The sequence below is a fragment of the Pyrus communis genome, chromosome 14, assembly GCF_963583255.1.
Source record: "Pyrus communis chromosome 14, drPyrComm1.1, whole genome shotgun sequence".
In the NCBI taxonomy this organism is placed as follows: Eukaryota; Viridiplantae; Streptophyta; class Magnoliopsida; order Rosales; family Rosaceae; genus Pyrus; species Pyrus communis.
Window position 1 is genome coordinate 7,488,250 of NC_084816.1, and position 21,815 is coordinate 7,510,064.

The 21,815-nt window shown below is 40.6% G+C and overlaps 2 protein-coding genes and 1 pseudogene across 2 annotated transcripts; 1 reads left to right on the top strand and 2 right to left on the bottom strand.

Moving 5' to 3' along the window:
• Nucleotides 1–6,344: 6,344 nt before the first annotated feature.
• LOC137714979 (F-box protein At1g30790-like) lies at nucleotides 6,345–8,788 on the bottom strand (annotated as a pseudogene).
• Nucleotides 8,789–12,902: 4,114 nt separating this feature from the next.
• Nucleotides 12,903–15,080, top strand: LOC137714295 (uncharacterized). The gene is made up of 4 exons (XM_068453539.1): nucleotides 12,903–13,809; nucleotides 13,906–14,265; nucleotides 14,665–14,796; nucleotides 14,881–15,080. The coding sequence occupies exons 1-4, from the start codon at nucleotides 12,903–12,905 to the stop codon at nucleotides 15,078–15,080; spliced, it is 1,599 nt and encodes a 532-aa protein (XP_068309640.1).
• A 4,644-nt stretch (nucleotides 15,081–19,724) lies between these two features.
• On the bottom strand, nucleotides 19,725–21,546 carry LOC137716567 (F-box protein At1g30790-like). The gene has a single exon (XM_068456020.1). The coding sequence runs from the start codon at nucleotides 21,488–21,490 to the stop codon at nucleotides 20,297–20,299; it is 1,194 nt and encodes a 397-aa protein (XP_068312121.1). The 5' UTR covers nucleotides 21,491–21,546; the 3' UTR covers nucleotides 19,725–20,296.
• Nucleotides 21,547–21,815: the final 269 nt, after the last annotated feature.

The following is a 21,815-nucleotide window of genomic DNA, read 5'->3' on the forward strand; positions in this document are numbered from 1 at the left end:
AAACTAATTGAATATTAAAAATTAAAAAAAATTATTAAATATTTTTATAAAAAAATGTGGGACCACCCTCTACAAACCCATCACCCTCACCCTTCTTTCCCAGTCCACTTGTCTCCCCCAACATTCATTCCTTCACGTGAATAGCGTGTGTGTGGAAGCATGAACTTCATCTATTTATACAACCATACATATGGTTAGAGATTCACTCGGTCCAACCTATTATCAGAAAGAGTGATAATCCCTCTCTTTACCAAGTTTAAGTCCCATCATGACTCTATAGATTAGTATATACTCAATAAAGATTTAAATAGATCAGCTGCAATATATAAAACTCCACGACTCTTATCTTACTAAGGTTGTTAGACTCCTTGTGTTTCACATAATCAGCACAACTAGTTAAGTGCCACCCAAGTAATCTAGCTGTAATCTCATTGTCATTCAAACAAAGTTGTGCAGAGAGGACCAGGACTTGCATACGCATTTGTAGCGCATCAGGGGTCTTAACAAAGAATCACCGCACACTGCTGAGATTCGAAGTTTAATTGATTATTGAAGGGGTCTTAACAAAGAATTGACAAGGTACAATTTTGTGTTCATAGCTTGAAAAAGTCCTCAAATTTCAAAATAATTAAGTTCGAGTTCTCTTATAATTTGCTTATTATTCTTTGAACTTATAAAAAAAATTTGCCAACCTAAAATTACAAAATAATTGTTGTATATTGCTGGACATGGAAATTTGCTGCCCATTTAAGAAGTATTACTACTAGATTTAGATATTTCCTCGCTTACATAGAAACAACGTATCAACTCTAAAAAAATAAGTTTAAAATAATAATGGCAGACTAACAAATAAGTGACTCAAAACTATAAACTGAGAGATACATCAACCAAGATGCTCCTCCAACTAGAATTGAAGTGCAACAATTCTTCATAGGCCGTTTTATTTCTTGTAAATGGATATCGCGAAGGATGTGACAATAAAATATATATAAAAGAAGTTTAGCTGAGATATTTTATTTATTTTTTATTTCGGCTCATCTCATTGTTTCTTAAAGCTGTTTTATTGTGCCTTATCGAAGTATCTTCTCCATTGTTATTTGGCGCCATACCTTTTGTGGCCCGTCGAAACACAGCGAATATGGTCCTATTTGCAGAATTTTGATTTACTATTTGTAGGAAAATTTTGAGTCAAAAGAAATTTCTTATTACAGGATATTCAAAATTTTTTATTATTCAACGATCAAAGGTTAGCTCAACCTCCATGGAAACAAACAATTCAGAAAAGCATCAATATCTCATTACACCAGCACATGCCGCAATAAACACAAAATGTTAATTGAAACTACATTAATCATTATCAAAGTTTGAAACAAACTGACCTTAACAAAACTCACCTTTACATGTAGTGCTTGATAAGATTGTTCGAAAATTGCAAGTACCAAATTTGATAATAATGGTTATCTAACACCTTTTCGAAGATTCCATCGTCGCGCACTGCTGATATTCGGTTGATTATTGGATGTTCTTCCTTGTTTATGCACAATCTCCATCTCTTAAATTCTTTAACCTACGTATAGTTGTATGAGTCAGTAAAGAAGGCAATGTATTCAAATTTCTATAACCCATATTGATGATAATAGGCATTGGATAATCTAGAAAATTATGGAGATGAGTCCACCTATATTTGTCTGGCAAAATTACACTCATAAAATCAAAGATTAAGTTTGATATCAAATTATTATAGCCGGTTCATTTTGTGGCTTAGCTCAAGTCAATCATCTCTTTATGTAATATTGTTGTATTAAAAAAAAAGGGAACTTTAATGAAAAGCTCAAGGTACTGTTCACTTTAATGAAAAACCACATTTTTATATTAAAAAATTAATCCAGGTACTATTCATTTTACCCTTTATTTTGTCGTTATTGTTAAAACTGAAAGTTTTCAAACTTTTTTTTTTATTAGTTTTCCTTAAAAAAAAAAAAAAGATTTAGTTTAATTTTGATTACAAATAGGACTAGAATGATCAGTGTCAATAAAACTAGATAATTTTGCTTTAGTATTAGGGTTTTTTGTTTTTTTGTTTTTTTACACAAAAAAAGTAACAAATTTTTTAATTGTAGGTGGAAATTCAAGGTTTCAAACATGTCGAAGAAAATTATTAGTACATGGAACCATGTCTTGTTAATTTTATACTGCTGACTTTAATGAAATATTTCCTAAAGGATTAGGTTCCATAAACTTATCCTCACGCAATAAGAGCTATAGGTAAATTTATTGAAATCATGATAAGACATAGCTAAATTAATAGCTTAGATTGAATTAACAACATGATTATAGTTTCAAGTATAGTATGCATGCAATTGAAACATATATCAAAGATTATATTAGATTAATTGCTATTTACAAATTTACAATCACAAAGACAAGTACAAAATGCAATTGTAACATACATCAAACAATAAATGTTCCGAACCATGCATACCCTCACCTGAATATATCACTTATCGAGCGCTTTTGAAACCCTCCTGCTTTCTCGTCCCTTAGTCGCATTCTACCCCTCTCAAATTCCCTTGTAATCTTGGTTGGGCAATCCAACCTACAAAAATGTTTGTTAAGCAAAACTCACATCATTGGTGTCAAACTGTGATATTAAATACTTTTACCTATACAACATGAATACAATCAGAACAACAACCATTGCTTGACAGCCACGGAGCAATTTATTTCCTTTCATTTCTAAATCTTCTGAACTCCAAATAACATTGCTTATGAGGGACATTTAGTTTTCTCCAATATCTTATTTGGTTTTATTTCAGTTAGTTTGTTATAAAATTCACGTCATTGAAACCCTTGGATCATTTATCCAAATATTTTGTTATTATAACAAAAAAAAAAAAAAAAAAACCAGTTAGAGATGAATTCAACGAGATATGAACAAGCAACATTCATTCAAATAACGTGTTAACAATCATGCCCTTCTCACACTTATAAAAATATTCTTCTTCTTCTTGTTTGTGAAAAAAGAAGAAAAATTGTGCGAGGGAATTTTTGTTGTTGTATCTGATCGACAAAAATGAATAACTCGTTTCTTGTAACGAACATGAAGTATCATTGCTATAACAATTCTCACCTATATCATATAGTAAGGGCACAATGCAACTAATTATGCAGCTTAAACATGTTTAGACTTTAAAGGTTAAACAAATTGGTAAACTTTTCACTCCACCAGCTAAAATTTAACTGGTATTGCCGGCCTTGCACAAATTTAGAACTCAAAAATGCTCTACTACAATAATTATATGCTTCCATACTTAAATCGAATTTAAGAACTTTAAGGATGAGAGAAACCGAGAAATTTAAATTTATAGAGAGACAACCTAACAAATAATGGACTCCAAACTACAAAATTGAAAAATACTTGCAACGCAAATTGCTCCACACCATAACTCTCATCTTATTAAGGGTACAGTCCTATGAGTAACTTGAACTCAAACGAGCCCATTCGTGGAAAACAATTTCACTTCTCCCGAAACTTTCACTCTTCATACTGTATAGAAGCACAGGCAGGGTTCTACGCTCAACCGTGAAGATTGGAGGAGGAGCTCATCTGTGTGAATGATACAAAAAGGAACAACGATGGTCTCATTAACCCAGTCCTGAGTTTGGTAGTCCTTTAAAATCCATAACCCCATTCCTGCCACCTACTAGACCCAAATATGCACCACACCCCACCACACCCACCCACCCCACCCCCACCCCCCCCCCCCCCCCCCCCCCCCCCCCCCCCCCACCAACACACCAAAAAAAACTATATTTCCCACGGGATAACTAACACTATGCGTAAAACAAGCATAATCTTCAGGAAGTGGGATCAATATTCTCATCTCCATTGTCGAAAACCACAATGGGACTGTTGGAATCCCACGTCTGTGGGTGCAAAAGAAAACAATGGGTTTGAATATGATTACTCCACTATAATTAATATCGAGGCATTTTGTGATAAAACCTCACACTTGACAGATTGGGTAGGTGATAAAGTGGGGACAGTGTTGTTAGAGTGTGGTCTTTGGCCTGTCGATTTAAAAAAATTCCAACATAGTATCAAAGCCAAGGTTGGGGCCCATACAAGCCAATGAGTTTGTCACCAAGAAGGAAACAAGACTTAAAAGTCGGCCTCTGAGTTTCATTGAAAACAAGTTTGGACTCTTAACATAGAGCCGACCTTTGAGTTTCAATAGCCGGCCAATGTGCGGATTTGAGTTTCAAATGTGTGGATCTCCCCGTGTGAACCACTAAATGGGGTTACATGGGAGTGTTGAAATACCACATCGATGGGTGCAAAAGAAATCAATGGGTTTAACTATGATTACCCCACTCTAATTAATATCGAGGCATTTTGTGATAAAATATCACACATGAGGGATTAAGCAGGTGATAAAGTAGGGACAATACTACATCGGTGGGTGCAAAAGAAATCAATTGGTTTAAATATGATTACCACACTCTAATTAATATCGAGTCATTTTGTGATAAAATATCACATATGATGGATTGGGCATGTGATAAAGTGGAGACATTATTGATGTTGTTAGAGTAGAACCCCCGAGCCCGTCGATCTAAAAAAATTCCAACAGGGACTGTGTCCCGTGCATCCAATGTATGGCCCCATTTACGCACATACCTCGCTTGTGAAACAGGAATTTAAGAAGTTCAAAGAGAGATCATTAAGGGCTACCTCTATGTGCCTCCATAAACTTGTCCCCATTTTAAATATCTTGAAAATAAAATGCACATCTCCCACAGCAGGGATAAGCTTTTTTACTTGGAGAGCTTTATACTCATTTGTAAGAGTGAGGTGACCGAACTGTTGATACACCGTGCAGTGTAGAGATGTTTATTCTAGGTGCGTGTGTTAGACTTCCTTGTTGGTTAATTTGTAAGGAGAAAAAGTGTGCTGCCTTGTGGGTTTGTCCCAGGCCGTGAGAAGGATGTGAGTGTGCTTGTTGAAGTTCAAGTGGTGATGAGTGTCAATAAAGGAAGGGTTGCGGGTGAGAGATGGTAGCCTTGGGAGTATCTCGAAGCATGTAATTTGGCTGGGGTTGAGCTCTGGACCGCTTGATGATTCCATTTATATTGTGAATAAAGTTGAGGTTCTACCATAAAACCAATTGACAATATGAGGAGTAGTCCAACCTCTTATTAGCCCTTGCAAGATTTCTCCTTTTACCAATGTGAGACTCTTTAATTACCTTCACATTCTCACATATTGATCTATATTCTATACTACTTTCTTAGGATGCAAGTTATCCTTGCAGGTTACTAGTCGCAGCTAGTTTTGTATCGGCATATCGATGGTGAATGGAGATTGGAACACTCCTGGTTTTTGTCAGAAGAAGACTAAGAATTAAGTGAGAATGTAGGCTATAGAGTAAGCTGCTTTGGTTTGTTCGCTTGTCTCTACAAAAGACAACAAAATGTAACTTCAGCTATGTTTTCATTTTTGTATTGTTCAAAACTTTGAAGAGTAAAACAAGAACAGATAAAACTACTTCTGGTTCTCTATTTGATGCCAATGAATCAAGATATTATTACCTTTCTTTCCTTTTGTTTTTGTTTTGAAAAGAAAGAGTATGATATTTATTAAAGTAGTAAATGAATAAGTACACAGGAGGATATGGTGCCTTCATATGGGTCTCGATAAAAACCTTGACCGGGATGCATATGAAAAAAAGGATAGAGGTGATGTTTAGGATATTCTCGTTATTTCTTGCAACTAGGGTACCAGAAGCCATTTACTCCACCAACACCTACACCTTAAGCTAGATGAAAGTAGATGTAGGTGGCAAATCGTTAGTTTTGTACCAATTACCACGATATACATGAACTTTGGGTGGTTATGTTCGGGTAGTATTTTTGCAATTTTCCTATTTCCTTCTATATTTAGTTTGAGTGAGTTAGTGTGTAATCATACATTCATCCACAGTGGCGGAGCTGGCTTAAAGAATCTGGAAAAACAGTGGTGCAAACGTTGAGTTGTTCATTCGAAAACACATTGATTTTATTTTGCATTTGTTTGCTCTCAACTTTTGGCTTTGTCTACTTTCTAACTCTAATACCATTTCCTTACTGTATCTTAGCTAATTGGACACCAAAGCTTCCACTTCGTTGGGAAGTTCTACACATTCATATTTTATAAACGACAATTGTTGAATAAAATGTTAAAACACTGAACCTTAATTAGCTTAGGTCCTCTTTTTCTTCAAATGCATTCTTTTTAACAGATGAACAAAATTGCAACTCAAAAGAAAAATATTGAATTGAAGCTTGAGGATGAAATAGTCATCTCACCTTAAAGAGACAATACTGTCATCATAATGAGCAAGTAACTTCAACCGAATATCATTAGGAAGTATCAATTCTGGAAAAACACCTTCACTTCTAAAACTTCTACTCTTCAAATTGTAAAAAAGCACCCTCGCTTCTGACGAATCTTGCCGGAGTAAGATCTTGAAGATTGGAGGAGGAGGAGCTCACCGGTGTGAATTGTATAGAAAGGAACAAGGTACCCTAACTCCCTCCAACTAAACGGAAAGGTATTAGTTTCCTTAACCCACACCTGGTTTTGGTAGTCCTTCAAAATCCATAATTCCATTGTATTCATCTGCCTCAACTGTTTGTCACCTATTAGGGCCAAACACCCTTCCATTTCAAATATGTTCCCAAGCTTATCGTTAATACCATGAATTCTGTAATCGTAGTCTTCAGGGAGTGGGATGGGATGGCTCTGAATCTCTTATCTTTAAGGTCGAAAACTGAGATAATATTTTGTGTTGAGTCATGCATCCAATGTTAAAAAAATTCTCACCTATATCATATAGTAAGGGCACAATGCAGCTTAAACATGTTTAGACTTTAAATTAAAGAAATTGGTAAACTTTTCACTCGACCAACTAAAATTTAACTGGTATTGGTGGACTTGCGCAAATTTAGAACTAAAGAAATGCTGTACTACAAGAATTATATGCTTCCATGCTTAAATCGAATTTAATAACTTTAGAGATGAGGGAAACCGAGAAATTTAAATTTATAATGAGGACAACCTAACAAATAATGGACTCCAAACCACAAAATTGAAACATACTTGCAACGCAAATTGCTCCTCATAACCACTGGCGGAGCCAGGTTAAGGGCTGCCATGGGCTATAGCCCAGGTGGCTTCTTGAGAAAAATAAAATTTTACATGTAATTTTGATTGATTTTCGAATGTAGCCCATCATATATTTAGTCACTAATTCAAATTCTCTAGGTTTAACTATATAAAATTATATAATACAGTTTACAAACCATTTTTTTTTCTTAAATTATTTTTCTAATCGCTTCTTGTACATGTACAAGTTTGGATTTGTTTAATTTTAACACATATTTGTTTAATTACAAATTTTTTTTACTCACCTTGTGAATTTTTTTTAACCTAGCTAATACTATGAAAAATACGGTATCAAATTTCTTTATTTATAAAGATTTAAATTTTAAGCTAGCCCATCCGGTAAAAATTTTCTAGCTTTGTTATTTCTCATAACTCTCATCTTATTAAGGGTACAATGCTATCCTCATAACTAGTAGGTTACTTGAACCCAAACGAGCCCATTCGTGGAAAACAATTTCACTTCTCCTGAAACTTTCACTCTTCATATTGTATAGAATCACCCCCATATGGTTCTGTCTGCTCAACCGTGAAGATTGGAGGAGGAGCTCATCCGTGTGAATGATACAAAAAGGAACAGCGTACTCTGACTCCGCCCAACTAGGAAAAACGATGGTCTCATGAACCCAGTCCTGCGTTTGGTAGTCCTTTAAAATCCATAACCCCATCGTTTCATGATTCATCATCCTCCTGCCACCTACTAGACCCAAATATCTACCCACCCCAACTATATTTCCCACAGTAACTAACACTACGCGTAAAACAAGTATAATCTTCAGGAAGTGGGATCAATATTCTCATCTCCATTGTCGAAAGCCACAATGGGACTGTGTCCCGTGCATCTAATGTATGGCCCCATTTAAGCACATACTTCGCTTGTGAAACAGGAATTTAAGAGGTTCAAAAGAGAGATCGTTAAGGTCTGCCTCTATGTGCCTCCATAAACTTGTCCCCATTTTAAATATCTTGAAAATAAAATGCACATCTCCCACAGCAGGGATAAGCTTTTTTACTCGGAGAACTTTATACTCATTTGTAAGAGGACTGAACCCGAAATCGAGTGTAACATGTGCTGTGCAGGACACGCGTGAAGTGTGGGGAAGAGATATAGACTCTCGTGTGCGGGGGTTATGCATATTCACCGTCTTGTTCCTCAGAACCTGTGCGGGGGTTAAATATGCATACAGAGTGAACCTGGGAGGTGAGGTGACCGAACTGTTGAAACACTGTGCAGTGTAGAGACATTTATTCTAGGTGCGTGTGTTAGACTTGCTTGTTGGTTAATTTGTAAGGAGAAGAAGTGTGCTGCCTTGTGGGTTTGTCCCCGGTCGTGAGAAGGATGTGAGTGTGCTTGTTGAAGCCCAAGTGGTGATGAGTGTCAATAAAGGAAGGGTTGTGGGTGAGAGAGGACCAAGACTTACATACGCAGTTGAATCACATCAAAGACTTAGATGGTTGCCTTGCGAGTATCTCGAAGCATGTAATTTGGCTGGGGATGAGCTCTGGACCGCTTGATGATTCCATTTATATTGTGAAGAAAGTTGAGGTTCCACCATAAAACCAATTGGCAATATAAGGAGTAACCCAACCTCTTATAAGCCCTTGCAATGTTTCTCCGGTTGGAAAATTTAATAATAATAATATTATATTAAATTTATTAATTGAATGGAAATTAGAAGTGGAATCTTTTGGTAAAGAGATGTGTCTACTCAAATGAAGAGTTGCAACTTTTTACTCTTCATGAATAGTCACATGCTTTCCAAAAAGGTATCTCTTGTTGGAAAAATAGGGTCTAATTGCTATATTAAATCACATGAAAAATCAAGAAATAATTTATGCAATTATATATCAAAGTAATGCATGCACATGAGTAACTAATGCTAAATGTGTTAGAGTATGAGTGTGATTCTCACAGTTTAGTAATAATCATTGTTATTTCAGATTGGTATAAAGAGGTCTTAATGTGTTTATAAGAGTTAATTCAACTTTCGTTTGGATTGAAACTCTACTGTTGGCTTGAGAATAGAACTCATACTTGTACAAGGATTTGGTCTTGTATTCCTTGTAGGATTATTATAGGGTAATCCAGATTTTGTAGTATAAAAACACAAGCCCCTGCTCTCACAAAGATACGCTCTTATTGTTCCAAATACCTATAACTTGGAGAGCATTGAGTTTTGCAGAGAGGAGAAGGTTGTGTGTAGAGGGTGTCTTGGTATGCGTCAATGTGATAGTTGAAGAAGATGGAGAACTCGGATTGCGCACGCAGTGCCACGGCTTGGTGCTTTACGTGTCCTGTTGTATTCTTGAACCCAGTTCCTTTTGGCAACAAAATAGTTTACTAGTGCAGCAAAGGTTGCGGTGTTCATGGTTGTGACACCATCCGCGTGGCTCTTGCTTCCGCTGATCTTGGTCATGGTTGGACCGTCACCAAAAATCACAACATTGGTCATTTGCTTTTCAACGATGACAGTCATCTCGGAAACCCCTCGTCCTTTGGCTTAATGGAATAGCACCATCTGCTGTCTTCTAACAGCACACATGGGAAAGACTTCATGAAGCAGTCTGCAGGTATGTGTTGCAGATATCACTTTAATATCTGCATATGTAGAACATATTTGATGTGTTGGTTGTGATTTAGTTGGTAAATTCTTGTGTTCTTGGCTAAGTATATTAACATAAAGCCTATGTTTATTCTTACAAAATGAACATGACATAATGGATTAGAAAACCTAGAAAATACGGTCGAGGTTAGTGTTGGATACTTTGTCCTTAAGACAAGTTTACGCTCCACTATGGTACTCATGGTTGATCGGTGCATGTTTCCCAAGATACAATGACTACGTCCTTGTAATAGTAGCACTCCAAATCAGAAGGCTCCATGAACCACGATTGTGTTGAAAACTCTTTCATATTAACTCAATGAAACACTCTAATATTTAGTGCACTATAGGTTTGATCATGTAAAACAATGAAAAGTTATTTTGTGATTATAGGGGCTTTCCTATTTATAGAATGTAAGATACCTCTTTGGAAAGCATGTGACTATTCATGAAGAGTCAAAAGTTGCAACTCTTCCTTTTAAGTAGACACATCTTTCTACCAAAAGGCTCAACTTCTAATTTTCATTCAATTAATAAATTTAATATAATAATATTATTATTAAATTTTCCAACATCTCCTTCACCAATGTGAGACTCTTTAATTACCTTCAAATTCTCACATATTGATCTATATTCTATACTACTTTCTTAGGATGCAAGTTATCCTTGCATGTTACTAGTCGCAGCTAGTTTTGTATCGGCATATCGATGGTGAATGGGAATTGGAACACTCCTGGTTTTTATCAAAAGAAGACTAAGAATTAAGTGAGAATGTAGGCTATAGAGTAAGCTGCTTTGGTTTGTTTGTTTGTCTCTAAAAAAGACAACAAAATGTAACTTCAGCTATGTTTTCATTTTTGTTGAATTGTTCAAAACTTTGAAGAGTAAAACAAGAACAGATAAAACTACTTCTGATTCTCTATTTGATGCCAATGAATCAAGATATTTTTTCTTTCCTTTTGTTTTTTCTTTGAAAAGAAAGAGTACGATATTTATTAAAGTAGCGAATGAATAAGTACACAGGAGGATATGGTGCCTTTGTGACATCCCGTCCCGAAATTGTCTAAAACGTGCGTGTGAAATGACCCTTTTACCCCTAGTTTGTTTTCGTTATGTTGTTTGGTTGTTTTGTGTGGTGTTGGCATGTGCTGGGCCATACACACACACACACTGTCATCTCCCTCACCCTCTGTCTTTTTTCCCTGTCTCTCTCCTGTGCTCCCTTTCCTCCCCCTTTCAAACACATACGTACGGACACACCAAGAACCCATCAAACCTTAGCAGATCGAGGGAACCAAGGACACTGTCGAACTCGTGAGGTTGAGAGGAGCACGATCGTACCATTTTCAGGTAAGAACTTCGACGTTTTCACGTCGATTTCACAAGCTCTGTTTGGGGTACTATTCATGCAAACTTATTTCATCACGATTTACAGGTTTTGCGATTTTCCGGCGCCGGCGACGGCACCGGAGGTTCGCCGGGGAAGGAGACGGAATATTCCGTCAGACTTGACAGAATATTCTTGACGCCGTTGACGGAATCCGTTAGAAATAACGGAATATTCCTCACGGCGTCAGTGTGCCAGGCACGTGCCTGCGCGTGGCCGGCGCGTGGGGGCGCGTGCGGCGGTGGAAATTTTTTCTAAAAATATGGGTGTGATCCTGAGGTTGTGTAGAGCACGTTGGTATATTCATTTGTCCAATTTGAGCAATGTATGAGAAGTTATTACGAGAAGTTGGTTATGTGCTTTAAAATTAACGTTTTTGTAGTTGTTTCGCGTATAGGTGATACGTATCCCGAGGACGAGCGTGGTCACTCGAGGCAGGGGGCTACGACCCTTCCACTTACCAGTGAGTGGGCTTTTGGTTTTCCGTATATACCTATATACTATATTTTCCCAGAAATTGAGTTAATGTTTATTAGTTTATGCCATGCATTACATTTTCGTTATTCATGCATCGTTGGTTATGTTAGTAGTTGCATATATATATACATATGCATATTGGGTGCTGTGGACGCACAGGTAAGTGCCAGGTAAGTGTTACTCGTATTTACATTCAATAGTGATTTGAGATGCTTAGAGAGCTCATAACCTGCACCCCCGGTGTTAGTGCTCCCGCCCATAGTAGGGCACAGTCTTTCATGTGATGTTCACCTCCCGCACCACACGCTCAGCTTGGATCCAAGTTAGGTGCACAGTCCTGTCGTACAGACCACATTAGGTGGTTCCGACTCGTAGGTGACCCGCGATTATTCGCACAGCCTTCACGTGATCGTAGCACTAGAGCGTACATATGTATTACACCCAGGCTTGTCGTACAGACCACTTTAGGTGGTTCCGACTCGTGGGCAGGTTCAGTTATTGAGTTTGAGATTTGAGCTCTATATGCAGCCGTACAGGTCACGTTAGGTGACTCCGGTTGCCAGTTTATATGTTATTGATATGATTTATACCTGAGCACTTGCATTTCCATTATGAGATTCTGTCATGGCATATTCTTGAGCATGTTTGGCATATCTATACATACGCATATATGTTTATTTTCTGGGAAGTATACAGGTTTTACGGCGAGGGGTTAGAATGTATTTTTGCTAAATGGTTTTAGAAAAGAATTGTTTTTGCCCACTCACGCTTTTGTTTTGCGCCCCTCCAGGTTCTAGTTGCTTAGCAGGTTCGGTGGTTTCCCAGAGGGTTCTCCCGGCTTTTCTGACAGACACTCACCAGCGTAGGGTCACCTTCGGGTGTACTATTGTCGCATCTTTTCTTTTGGACTGCTGTAGACTTGCTCTGAACTTGTGTCTCACTTACGCTAGCACTTGTTTTAGTACTCTGTATGCTAGTTTTTAATTATTCGTACTTTTATATTACTATCTTATTAGCTTCCGCACGTGCACATGGTTACGTCACCTCCGTGTGACGGCCAACACACCCTGATCTCGGTCGGGGTGTGTCAGTTTGGTATCAGAGCTTAGGTTTGGTAGTCCTGTGCTTTTGTGTGAGTATTCTAATGGTTTTGGTGTCTTCTGTCAGAATTATGCCGCCTCGTCGGGAACCACGTCGCTCTGATGAGTCTAGTTTCCCCGATTTTACTCAGATGGGGGAAGCTATTGTTACCGCTATTCAGACAGCTATCCGCCCTCCCCAGAGGACTCCTTTGGAGACTATGTACAATCTGAAATTGGATAAGTTCAAAGGTAATGAGGGTCACGAGGGCGCAGAGCGATGGTTAAAGCACATTGAGAAGATTTTCCGTGTGTTGCACAATCAGGGGAACCTTCCTATTGAGAGGTGGGTCGAGACGACCTCATGGTTTCTGGATACGGAGTCTGCAGCCTCGTGGGAGCAGGAGCTTCGTCGGTTGACTCCAGCTCAGAGGACTGATTGGAACGTTTTCAAGGATGTGTTCAAGAGGAGGTTTGTGCCTCCTGAGTACATTGATCGTAAGAAACAGGAGTTCACCGAGCTGAGACAGCGGAAGATGACGGCTAATGAGTACTATCGCAGGTTTACTGATTTGTCTCGTTACCATCCTGACGTTGCTGGTAATCCAGCGGAGATGCTTCCCCGTTTCCGCTTAGGCACCAGGAAGATGTGGCGTTCTATGGCGACTACTACACACTGTGAGTCCTACCAGGATTTCTATGAGATATTGTTGAGGATTGAGGACTCAGAGAACATGTCGAGCGACAGTGATGAAGAGAAAGATGGCAATCAGAAGAAAGATGACAAGGGTAAAGGTCAAGCGTCGTTCGGGCCCCGTCAGACTCAGAACTTCAAGAGGGGTGGCGCTAGTTCGAGTTCTTCTAGTGGTGGTTTCAGTGCCTCTGGACAGGGACAAGGAGGTAGGTTTGCTGGAGGCGCTCGAGGCCAGAGACAGGGTGATGGTGGCCGAGGCCGAGCCCCAGTTTGCCGTAGGTGTAATAACCAGCATTTCGGCGAGTGCAGGCGTGGCAGCAGTGGTTGCTTCACGTATGGGCAGATGGGACATCGGGCTGCGAATTGTCCCTAGGGTCAGCAGCAGAAGCCGCAGCAGGCCTTCATGCCACCACCTGCACCGATTCAGCAGATTCAGGGTCCGAGTAATTATGGCCAGGCAGGTAGAGGTGGTGCCTACCACTACCAGGGTGATGCTGTTCCCTATGCTCCGGGACAGTATCAGTATCCCCATGACCCGTATTCACAGGGTGGTTATCCTCCGTATCCTGGCAGTTATATGCCGTATCCTCCAGCCCCAGCAGGTGGTTCTAAGTGGTACCAGGGAAGACAATATCAGCAGGGAGAGATTGCCACTAGTAGTGCAGGGTCTTCGAGACAGTCGGGTCAGCCCAGTCAGGGGCGTGGTACTCAGGGTCACGGTGTTCAGGCCAGCAGAGGTCGCGACGGACGACAGCAGGGCCATGGGCGTTTTCATAATATTTCCCTGCAGGATGCTCAGAACAACCCGGATCTGATTATGGGTACGTTAAACATTCTTAGTTATTTTGCTAGAGTCTTAATTGATTGTGGAGCTACACATTCCGTGATTTCTCATACATTTGCTCAAGTGACGCAACCTCGCCCCACACCTCTAGGGTACGATTTAGAGTTCGCTATGCCTAGAGGAGAGAGATGTGTTGTAGATTGTGTGTACCCAGGATGTCCAGTGATAGTTGAGGGTGTTGTTTTGTCAGCTGATCTTATCCCATTAGATATTGTCGACTTTGATGTGATTCTGGGCACAGACTGGTTGCATTTCTATCGTGCCAACATTGATTGTTACGGGAAAGTAGTTACGTTTCACCGTCCTGGACTACCTGTGGTTGCTTTTGTGGGTGAGCAGAGTGGGGTGAGACATGGCGTTATTTCGGCTTTGCTAGCGAAAAAGTTGTTGTCTAAAGGTTGCCAGGGGTACCTAGCTCATGTGGTGTTAGATGAAGCCGTTCCTAGCAGAGTTGAGGATGTGAGAGTGGTCAGACACTTTCCCGATGTTTTCCCCGAGGATTTACCTGGTTTGCCCCCAGATCGAGACGTGGAGTTCACTATTGAGTTGCTTCCAGGTACTAATCCTATTTCTTTGACTCCTTATCGTATAGCTCCCGCTGAGTTAAGGGAATTGAAAGTTCAGTTGCAAGAATTAATGGATAAGGGGTTCATTCAGCCTAGTACTTCGCCTTGGGGGGCTCCAGTATTGTTTGTGAGAAAGAAAGACGGAACTTTAAGGCTGTGTATTGACTACAGGCAATTGAATCGGGTGACGATTAAAAAACCGTTATCCATTGCGTCGTATCGATGATTTGTTTGATCAACTTCGAGATGCTTGCGTCTTCTCTAAGATAGACTTGAGGTCTGGGTATTATCAGTTGAAGATTAGTAGGGATGACGTCCCTAAGACGGTGTTCAGGACTCCTTATGGTCATTACGAGTTTCTGGTTATGCCATTTGGGTTGACGAATGCACCAGCTGCCTTCATGGATTTGATGAATCGGGTGTTCCAGCCTTACTTGGATAGATTTGTTATTGTCTTCATCGACGATATTCTGGTGTATTCTAAGTCCAAAGCGGAGCATGTTCGACATCTTACTTTGGTGTTGAAGAGGTTGAGGGAACACCAATTGTATGCTAAGTTTAGTAAGTGCCAGTTTTGGTTAGATCAAGTTGCGTTTTTGGGGCACATCATTTCTGCTCAGGGTATTTTGGTGGACCCTCAGAAGGTTGCAGCTGTGGAGAGTTGGGAGCAACCGAGAACCGTCACTGAGGTGAGAAGTTTCCTTGGTTTGGCGGGGTATTATCGGAGATTCGTTAAGGATTTTTCGGTGATTGCCTTGCCACTGACGAGGTTAACGAGGAAGGATGTTAAATTTGAGTGGGATGATAAGTGTGAGCAGAGTTTCCAACGGTTGAAGCATTGTCTCACTCATGCACCTGTTTTGGCACTCCCAGACGATAGTGGTGATTTCGAGGTTTATAGCGATGCTTCCTTGAATGGTCTGGGATGTGTTTTGATGCAGCATGGTAGGGTGATTGCTTATGCTTCACGACAGTTGAAACCTCATGAGTTGAATTACCCTACACATGATTTGGAGTTGGCCGCTATTATCTTTGCGTTGAAGTTGTGGAGACACTATCTGTATGGAGAGAAATGTAGGATCTTTACAGATCACAAGAGTCTTCAGTATCTCTTTACTCAGAAGGAACTTAATCTTCGTCAACGGAGGTGGTTGGAGTTGCTCAACGATTACGATTGCACGATTGATTATCACCCTGGTCGTGCGAACGTAGTGGCTGATGCACTTAGCAGGAAGTCTCATGGTCGTATCAATGCGTTGTACGCTAGTTGTATTCCTCTTTTGGTAGACTTGCGTGCTACGGGAGTGAGGTTAGAATCAGAAGATCGAGAAGGGGCGTTACTTGCTAATTTCCAAGTTAGACCAATTCTTGTTGATCGGGTGCTTGAAGCTCAGGTAGCTGACCGGGAGACTCAAGAACTAATTCAAGCTCGAGATCAAGGAAGGAGGAGAGACCTCAGAGTTCGTGATTCGGATGGCATGTTGATGCTAGAGGGTAGAATGTTCGTGCCTAATAATGTGGATTTGAAGAAAGAGATTCTCGATGAAGCACATATCTCGACTTACGCCATGCATCCAGGAGCTACTAAAATGTATCATACCATTCGACCATTTTACTATTGGCCGGGTATGAAGAGGGAGATAGCCGAGTATGTGAGCAGGTGTGCTGTTTGTCAGCAGGTTAAAGCAGAAAGGAAGAAGCCGTTTGGGTTGTTGCAGCCGCATCCCGTTCCAGAGTGGAAATGGGAAAATATCACTATGGATTTTGTGTACAAGGTCCCGCGTACACATAATGGCTTTGACGGCATTTGGGTGATCGTTGATCGGCTCACTAAGTCGGCACATTTTATTCCAGTGAGGGAGAAGTATTCTTTGGGCCAGTTAGCGGAGTTGTTTATCTCGAAGGTTGTGAAGTATCATGGTGTCCCAGTGAGTATTGTCTCGGATCGTGATCCACGATTTACATCGAAGTTTTGGGTGACTTTTCAGGAAGCTTTGGGCACGAGACTACTTTAAAGTACGGCGTATCATCCACAAACGGACGGACAGTCCGAGAGAACTATTCAGATGTTGGAGGATATGTTGCGAGCTTCGGTGTTGCAGTTTGGCGATGCTTGGCACCAGCGGTTAGATTTGATGGAATTTGCTTACAACAACAGTTTTCATTCGAGCATCGGCATGGCGCCATTTGAGGCATTGTATGGTAGATCTTGTTGCACACCGTTGTGTTGGTCAGAGGTTGGAGAGAGAGTTTTAGTGGGTCCGGAGATTGTCGAGGAGACTACTCAGAATGTTCAGGTAATTAAGTCTAACCTGAAAGCAGCTCAGGACAGGCAGAAGAGTTTAGCGGATCGGCATGCTACGGACAGAGTGTATGAAGTCGGAGATTGGGTATTTCTGAAGCTTTCACCGTGGAGAGGTGTCGTGCGGTTTGGAAAGAAGGGGAAGTTGAGTCCCAGGTACATCGGACCATACATGGTCACAGAGCGAGTTGGTGAGGTAGCTTACAGGTTGGAGTTGCCTCCGGAGTTAGCTAGAGTGCATAACGTTTTTCACGTGTCTATGCTCCGACATTATGTTGCTGATCCATCTCAAGTGATACCTCCTCAACCGTTAGAAATTAATCCAGATTTGACGTATGACGAGGAACCTGTGACGATCAATTATTGGAAAGAGAAGGTTCTGAGGAACAAGACGGTGAACTTAGTGAAAGTTTTATGGAGGAATCATTCAGTCGAGGAAGCTACGTGGGAGACAGAAGATCGGATGAGGGATTTGTATCCTCGATTGTTCTTTGACCACTAGGGGTTGCTACTTGGTTGTTTTGAATTTCGGGACGAAATTCTATTAAGGTGGGTAGGTTGTGACATCCCGTCCCGAAATTGTCTAAAACGTGCGTGTGAAATGACCCTTTTACCCCTAGTTTGTTTTCGTTATGTTGTTTGGTTGTTTTGTGTGGTGTTGGCATGTGCTGGGCCACACACACACACACTGTCATCTCCCTCACCCTCTGTCTTTTTTCCCTGTCTCTCTCCCGTGCTCCCTTTCCTCCCCCTTTCAAACACATACGTACGGACACACCAAGAACCCATCAAACCTTAGCAGATCGAGGGAACCAAGGACACTGTCGAACTCGTGAGGTTGAGAGGAGCACGATCGTACCATTTTCAGGTAAGAACTCCGACGTTTTCACGTCGATTTCACAAGCTCCGTTTGGGGTACTATTCATGCAAACTTATTTCATCACGATTTACAGGTTTTGCGATTTTCCGGCGCAGGCGACGGCACCGGAGGTTGGCCGGGGAAGGAGACGGAATATTCCGTCAGACTTGACGGAATATTCCTGACGCCGTTGACGGAATCCGTTAGAAATAACGGAATATTCCTCACGGCGTCAGTTGACGCCGTCAGCGTGCCAGGCACGTGCCTGCGCGTGGCCGTGCCTTGGCCAGAGCGTGGGGGCGCGTGCGGCGGTGGAAATTTTTTCTAAAAATATGGGTGTGATCCTGAGGTTGTGTAGAGCACGTTGGTATATTCATTTGTCCAATTTGAGCAATGTATGAGAAGTTATACGAGAAGTTGGTTATGTGCTTTAAAATTAACGTTTTTGTAGTTGTTTCCCGTATAGGTGATACGTATCCCGAGGACGAGCGTGGTCACTCAAGGCAGGGGGGCTACGACCCTTCCACTTACCAGTGAGTGGGCTTTTGGTTTTCCGTATATACCTATATACTATATTTTCCCAGAAATTGAGTTAATGTTTATTAGTTTATGCCATGCATTACATTTTCGTTATTCATGCATCGTTGGTTATGTTAGTAGTTGCATATATATATACATATGCATATTGGGTGCTGTGGATGCACAGGTAAGTGCCAGGTAAGTGTTATTCGTATTTACATTCAGTAGTGATTTGAGATGCTTAGAGAGCTCATAACCTGCACCCCCGGTGTTAGTGCTCCCGCCCATAGTAGGGCACAGTCCTTCACGTGATGTTCACCTCCCGCACCACACGCTCAGCTTGGATCCAAGTTAGGTGCACAGTCCTGTCATACAGACCACATTAGGTGGTTCCGACTCGTAGGTGACCCGCGATTATTCGCATAGCCTTCACGTGATCGTAGCACTAGAGCATACATATGTATTACACCCATGCCTGTTGTACAGACCACTTTAGGTGGTTCCGACTCGTGGGCAGGTTCAGTTATTGAGTTTGAGATTTGAGCTCTATATGCAGCCGTACAGGTCACGTTAGGTGACTCCGATTGCCAGTTTATATGTTATTGATATGATTTATACCTGAGCACTTACATTTCCATTATGAGATTCTGTCATGGCATATTCTTGAGCATGTTTGGCATATCTATACATACGCATATATGTTTATTTTTTGGGAAGTATACAGGTTTTACGGCGAGGGGTTAGAATGTATTTTTGCTAAATGGTTTTAGAAAAGAATTGTTTTTGCCCACTCACGCTTTGTTTTGCGCCCCTCCAGGTTCTAGTTGCTTAGCAGGTTCGGTGGTTTCCCAGAGGGTTCTCCCGGCTTTTCTGACAGACACTCACCAGCGTAGGGTCACCTTCGGGTGTACTATTGTCGCATCTTTTCTTTTGGACTGCTGTAGACTTGCTCTGAACTTGTGTCTCACTTACGCTAGCACTTGTTTTAGTACTATGTATGCTAGTTTTTAATTATTCGTACTTTTATATTACTATCTTATTAGCTTCCGCACGTGCACATGGTTACGTCACCTCCGTGTGACGGCCAGCACGCCCTGATCTCGATCGGGGTGTGTCCTTTATATGGGTCTCGATAAAAACCTTGACGGAGATGCATATGAAAAAAAAAAAAAAAGGGAATAGAGGTGTGTTTAGGATATTCTCGTTATTTCTTCCGACTAAGGTACCAGAAGCCATTTGCTCCACCAACACCTACACCTTAAGCTAGATGAGAGTAGACGTAGGTGGCAAATTGTTAGTTTTGTACCAATTACCACGACGTAAATGAACTTTGGGTGGTTATGTTCGGGTAGTATTTTTGCTGTTTTCCTATTTCCTTTTATATTGTGTGTAATCATACTTTCATCCACAGTGGCGGAGCTCGCTTAAAGAATGACAGCGGTACAAACGTTCAGTTGTTCATTCGAAAACCACATGGATTTTACTTTGCATTTGTTTGCTCTCAATTTTTGGCTTTGGTCTAATTGCTAACTCTAATACCATTACGTTACTGTATCTTAACTAATTGGACACCAAAGCTTCCACTTTGTTGGGAAGTTCTACATTCATAATTCATAAACGACAATTGTTGAACAAAATGTTAAAACACCGAACCTTAATTAGGTTAGGTTATCTTTCTTCAAATGCATTCTTTTTAACAGATGAACAAAGTTGCAACTCAAAAGAAAAATAGTGAATTGAAGTGAGGATGAAATAAGTCATCTCACCTTAAAGGGACAATACAGTCATCATAATGAGCAAGTAACTTCAACCGAATATCATTAGGAAGTATCGATTCTGGAAAAACACTTTCACTTCTAAAACTTCTACTCTTCAAATTGTAAAAAAGCACCCTTGCTTCTGACGAATCTTGTCGGAGTAATCTTGAAGATTGGAGGAGGAGGAGCTCACCGGTGTGAATTGTATAGAAAGGAACAGGGTACACTAACTCTCTCCAACTAAACGGAAAGGTGATAGTTTCCTTAACCCACACCTGGTTTTGGTAGTCCTTCAAAATCCATAATTCCATTGTATTCATCTGCCTCAACTGTTTGTCACCTATTAGAGCCAAACACCCTTCCATTTCAAATATGTTCCCAAGCTTATCGTTAATACCATGAATTCTGCAATCGTAGTCTTCAGGGAGTGGGATGGCTCTGAATCTCTCATCTTTAAGGTCGAAAACCGCGATAATATTTTGTGTTGAGTCGTGCATCCAATGTATGGCTCCATAGACGCACACACTTCTCCTTTCAAACTGGCACTTCAGCGGATCAAATGGGAGATCGTGAATGTCTGCCTCTATCCGTCTCCATGAACTTGTACCTAGTTTGAAAATCTTGACCATGAAACTCATGTCCCTTGTCGAATTTAGAGGCTGAAACCTTTTCACCTGAAGGACCTTATACTCGTTCGTGTGAGAACTGAACCCAAAGTGGTGCGTAACACGGATGGTGCGGTACGCAGGTAAATCATGAGGAAGAACTATACACTCTCGGGTGCACGGATTGAATATTCGAACAGGATGGTTGTGATCGGTTTGATTGGGAAACAAGTTGTCAGAAAGGTAAAGACAGACTAAGCCGTTGATACTCAGTGCTTCGTAGAGACGTTCAACATTCTTACCTGGCGGTGTTGGAAGTTTTAGAAGGTGGGTGACAAGAGTTGGACTTCCTTCTTGGTTGATTTGTACAGAAAAGAAGTGTTGCTGCCTCGCAGATTCGTCCCAGGTGGTGAGGAGGAGGTGACTGTGCTTGTTGCGGTAGAATTTTCGATGGGCATTGACAAAGGAAGGGCTGCGGATGAGAGAAGACCAAGACTTGCATACGGATTTGAAGCGCATCAGAGACTTCGCGGATATCCTCGAAAGTATCTGAAAGCCAATAATTTCGCTCGGCAGCTCTGAATCCGTTTCCATGAATCTCTACTAGCTTCATGGGAGATTATCCTTACTAATCAACTAGTTTTGTAGAGTTAATGGTCATTGTTTAACCATCAGAAGGCAACCAAAAGGTCAACAGTCTTTAAATAATCGACAAATCCTAAGTTTGAATTCATGGCCATATGTTGAATAAAATTTTCTGGCTGATTTGACTTTTAGAAGGCAACACCTACACGTTTCTCTTCTGTTTTCCAAGAAACATCAAACGATGGCTAACCTTTCACCAAACCGATTCAAAATTAACGGCTGTTTCTAGACTTCGATTATTTGAAAGGTAGCAGTATATATATACAAGATTCTT

Excerpts from the sequence above, each read along its gene's own strand:
- LOC137716567 (XM_068456020.1), bottom strand. The coding sequence starts at position 21,490 with ATGGAAACGGATTCAGAGCTGCCGAGCGAAATTATTGGCTTTCAGATA.
- LOC137714295 (XM_068453539.1), top strand. The coding sequence starts at position 12,903 with ATGGGGGAAGCTATTGTTACCGCTATTCAGACAGCTATCCGCCCTCCC. Across the intron at positions 13,810-13,905 it reads GGGACATCGGGCTGCGAATT|GTAGAGGTGGTGCCTACCAC; the intron begins GTCCCTAGGGTC and ends ATGGCCAGGCAG. Across the intron at positions 14,266-14,664 it reads CAACCCGGATCTGATTATGG|CGAAAAAGTTGTTGTCTAAA; the intron begins GTACGTTAAACA and ends CGGCTTTGCTAG.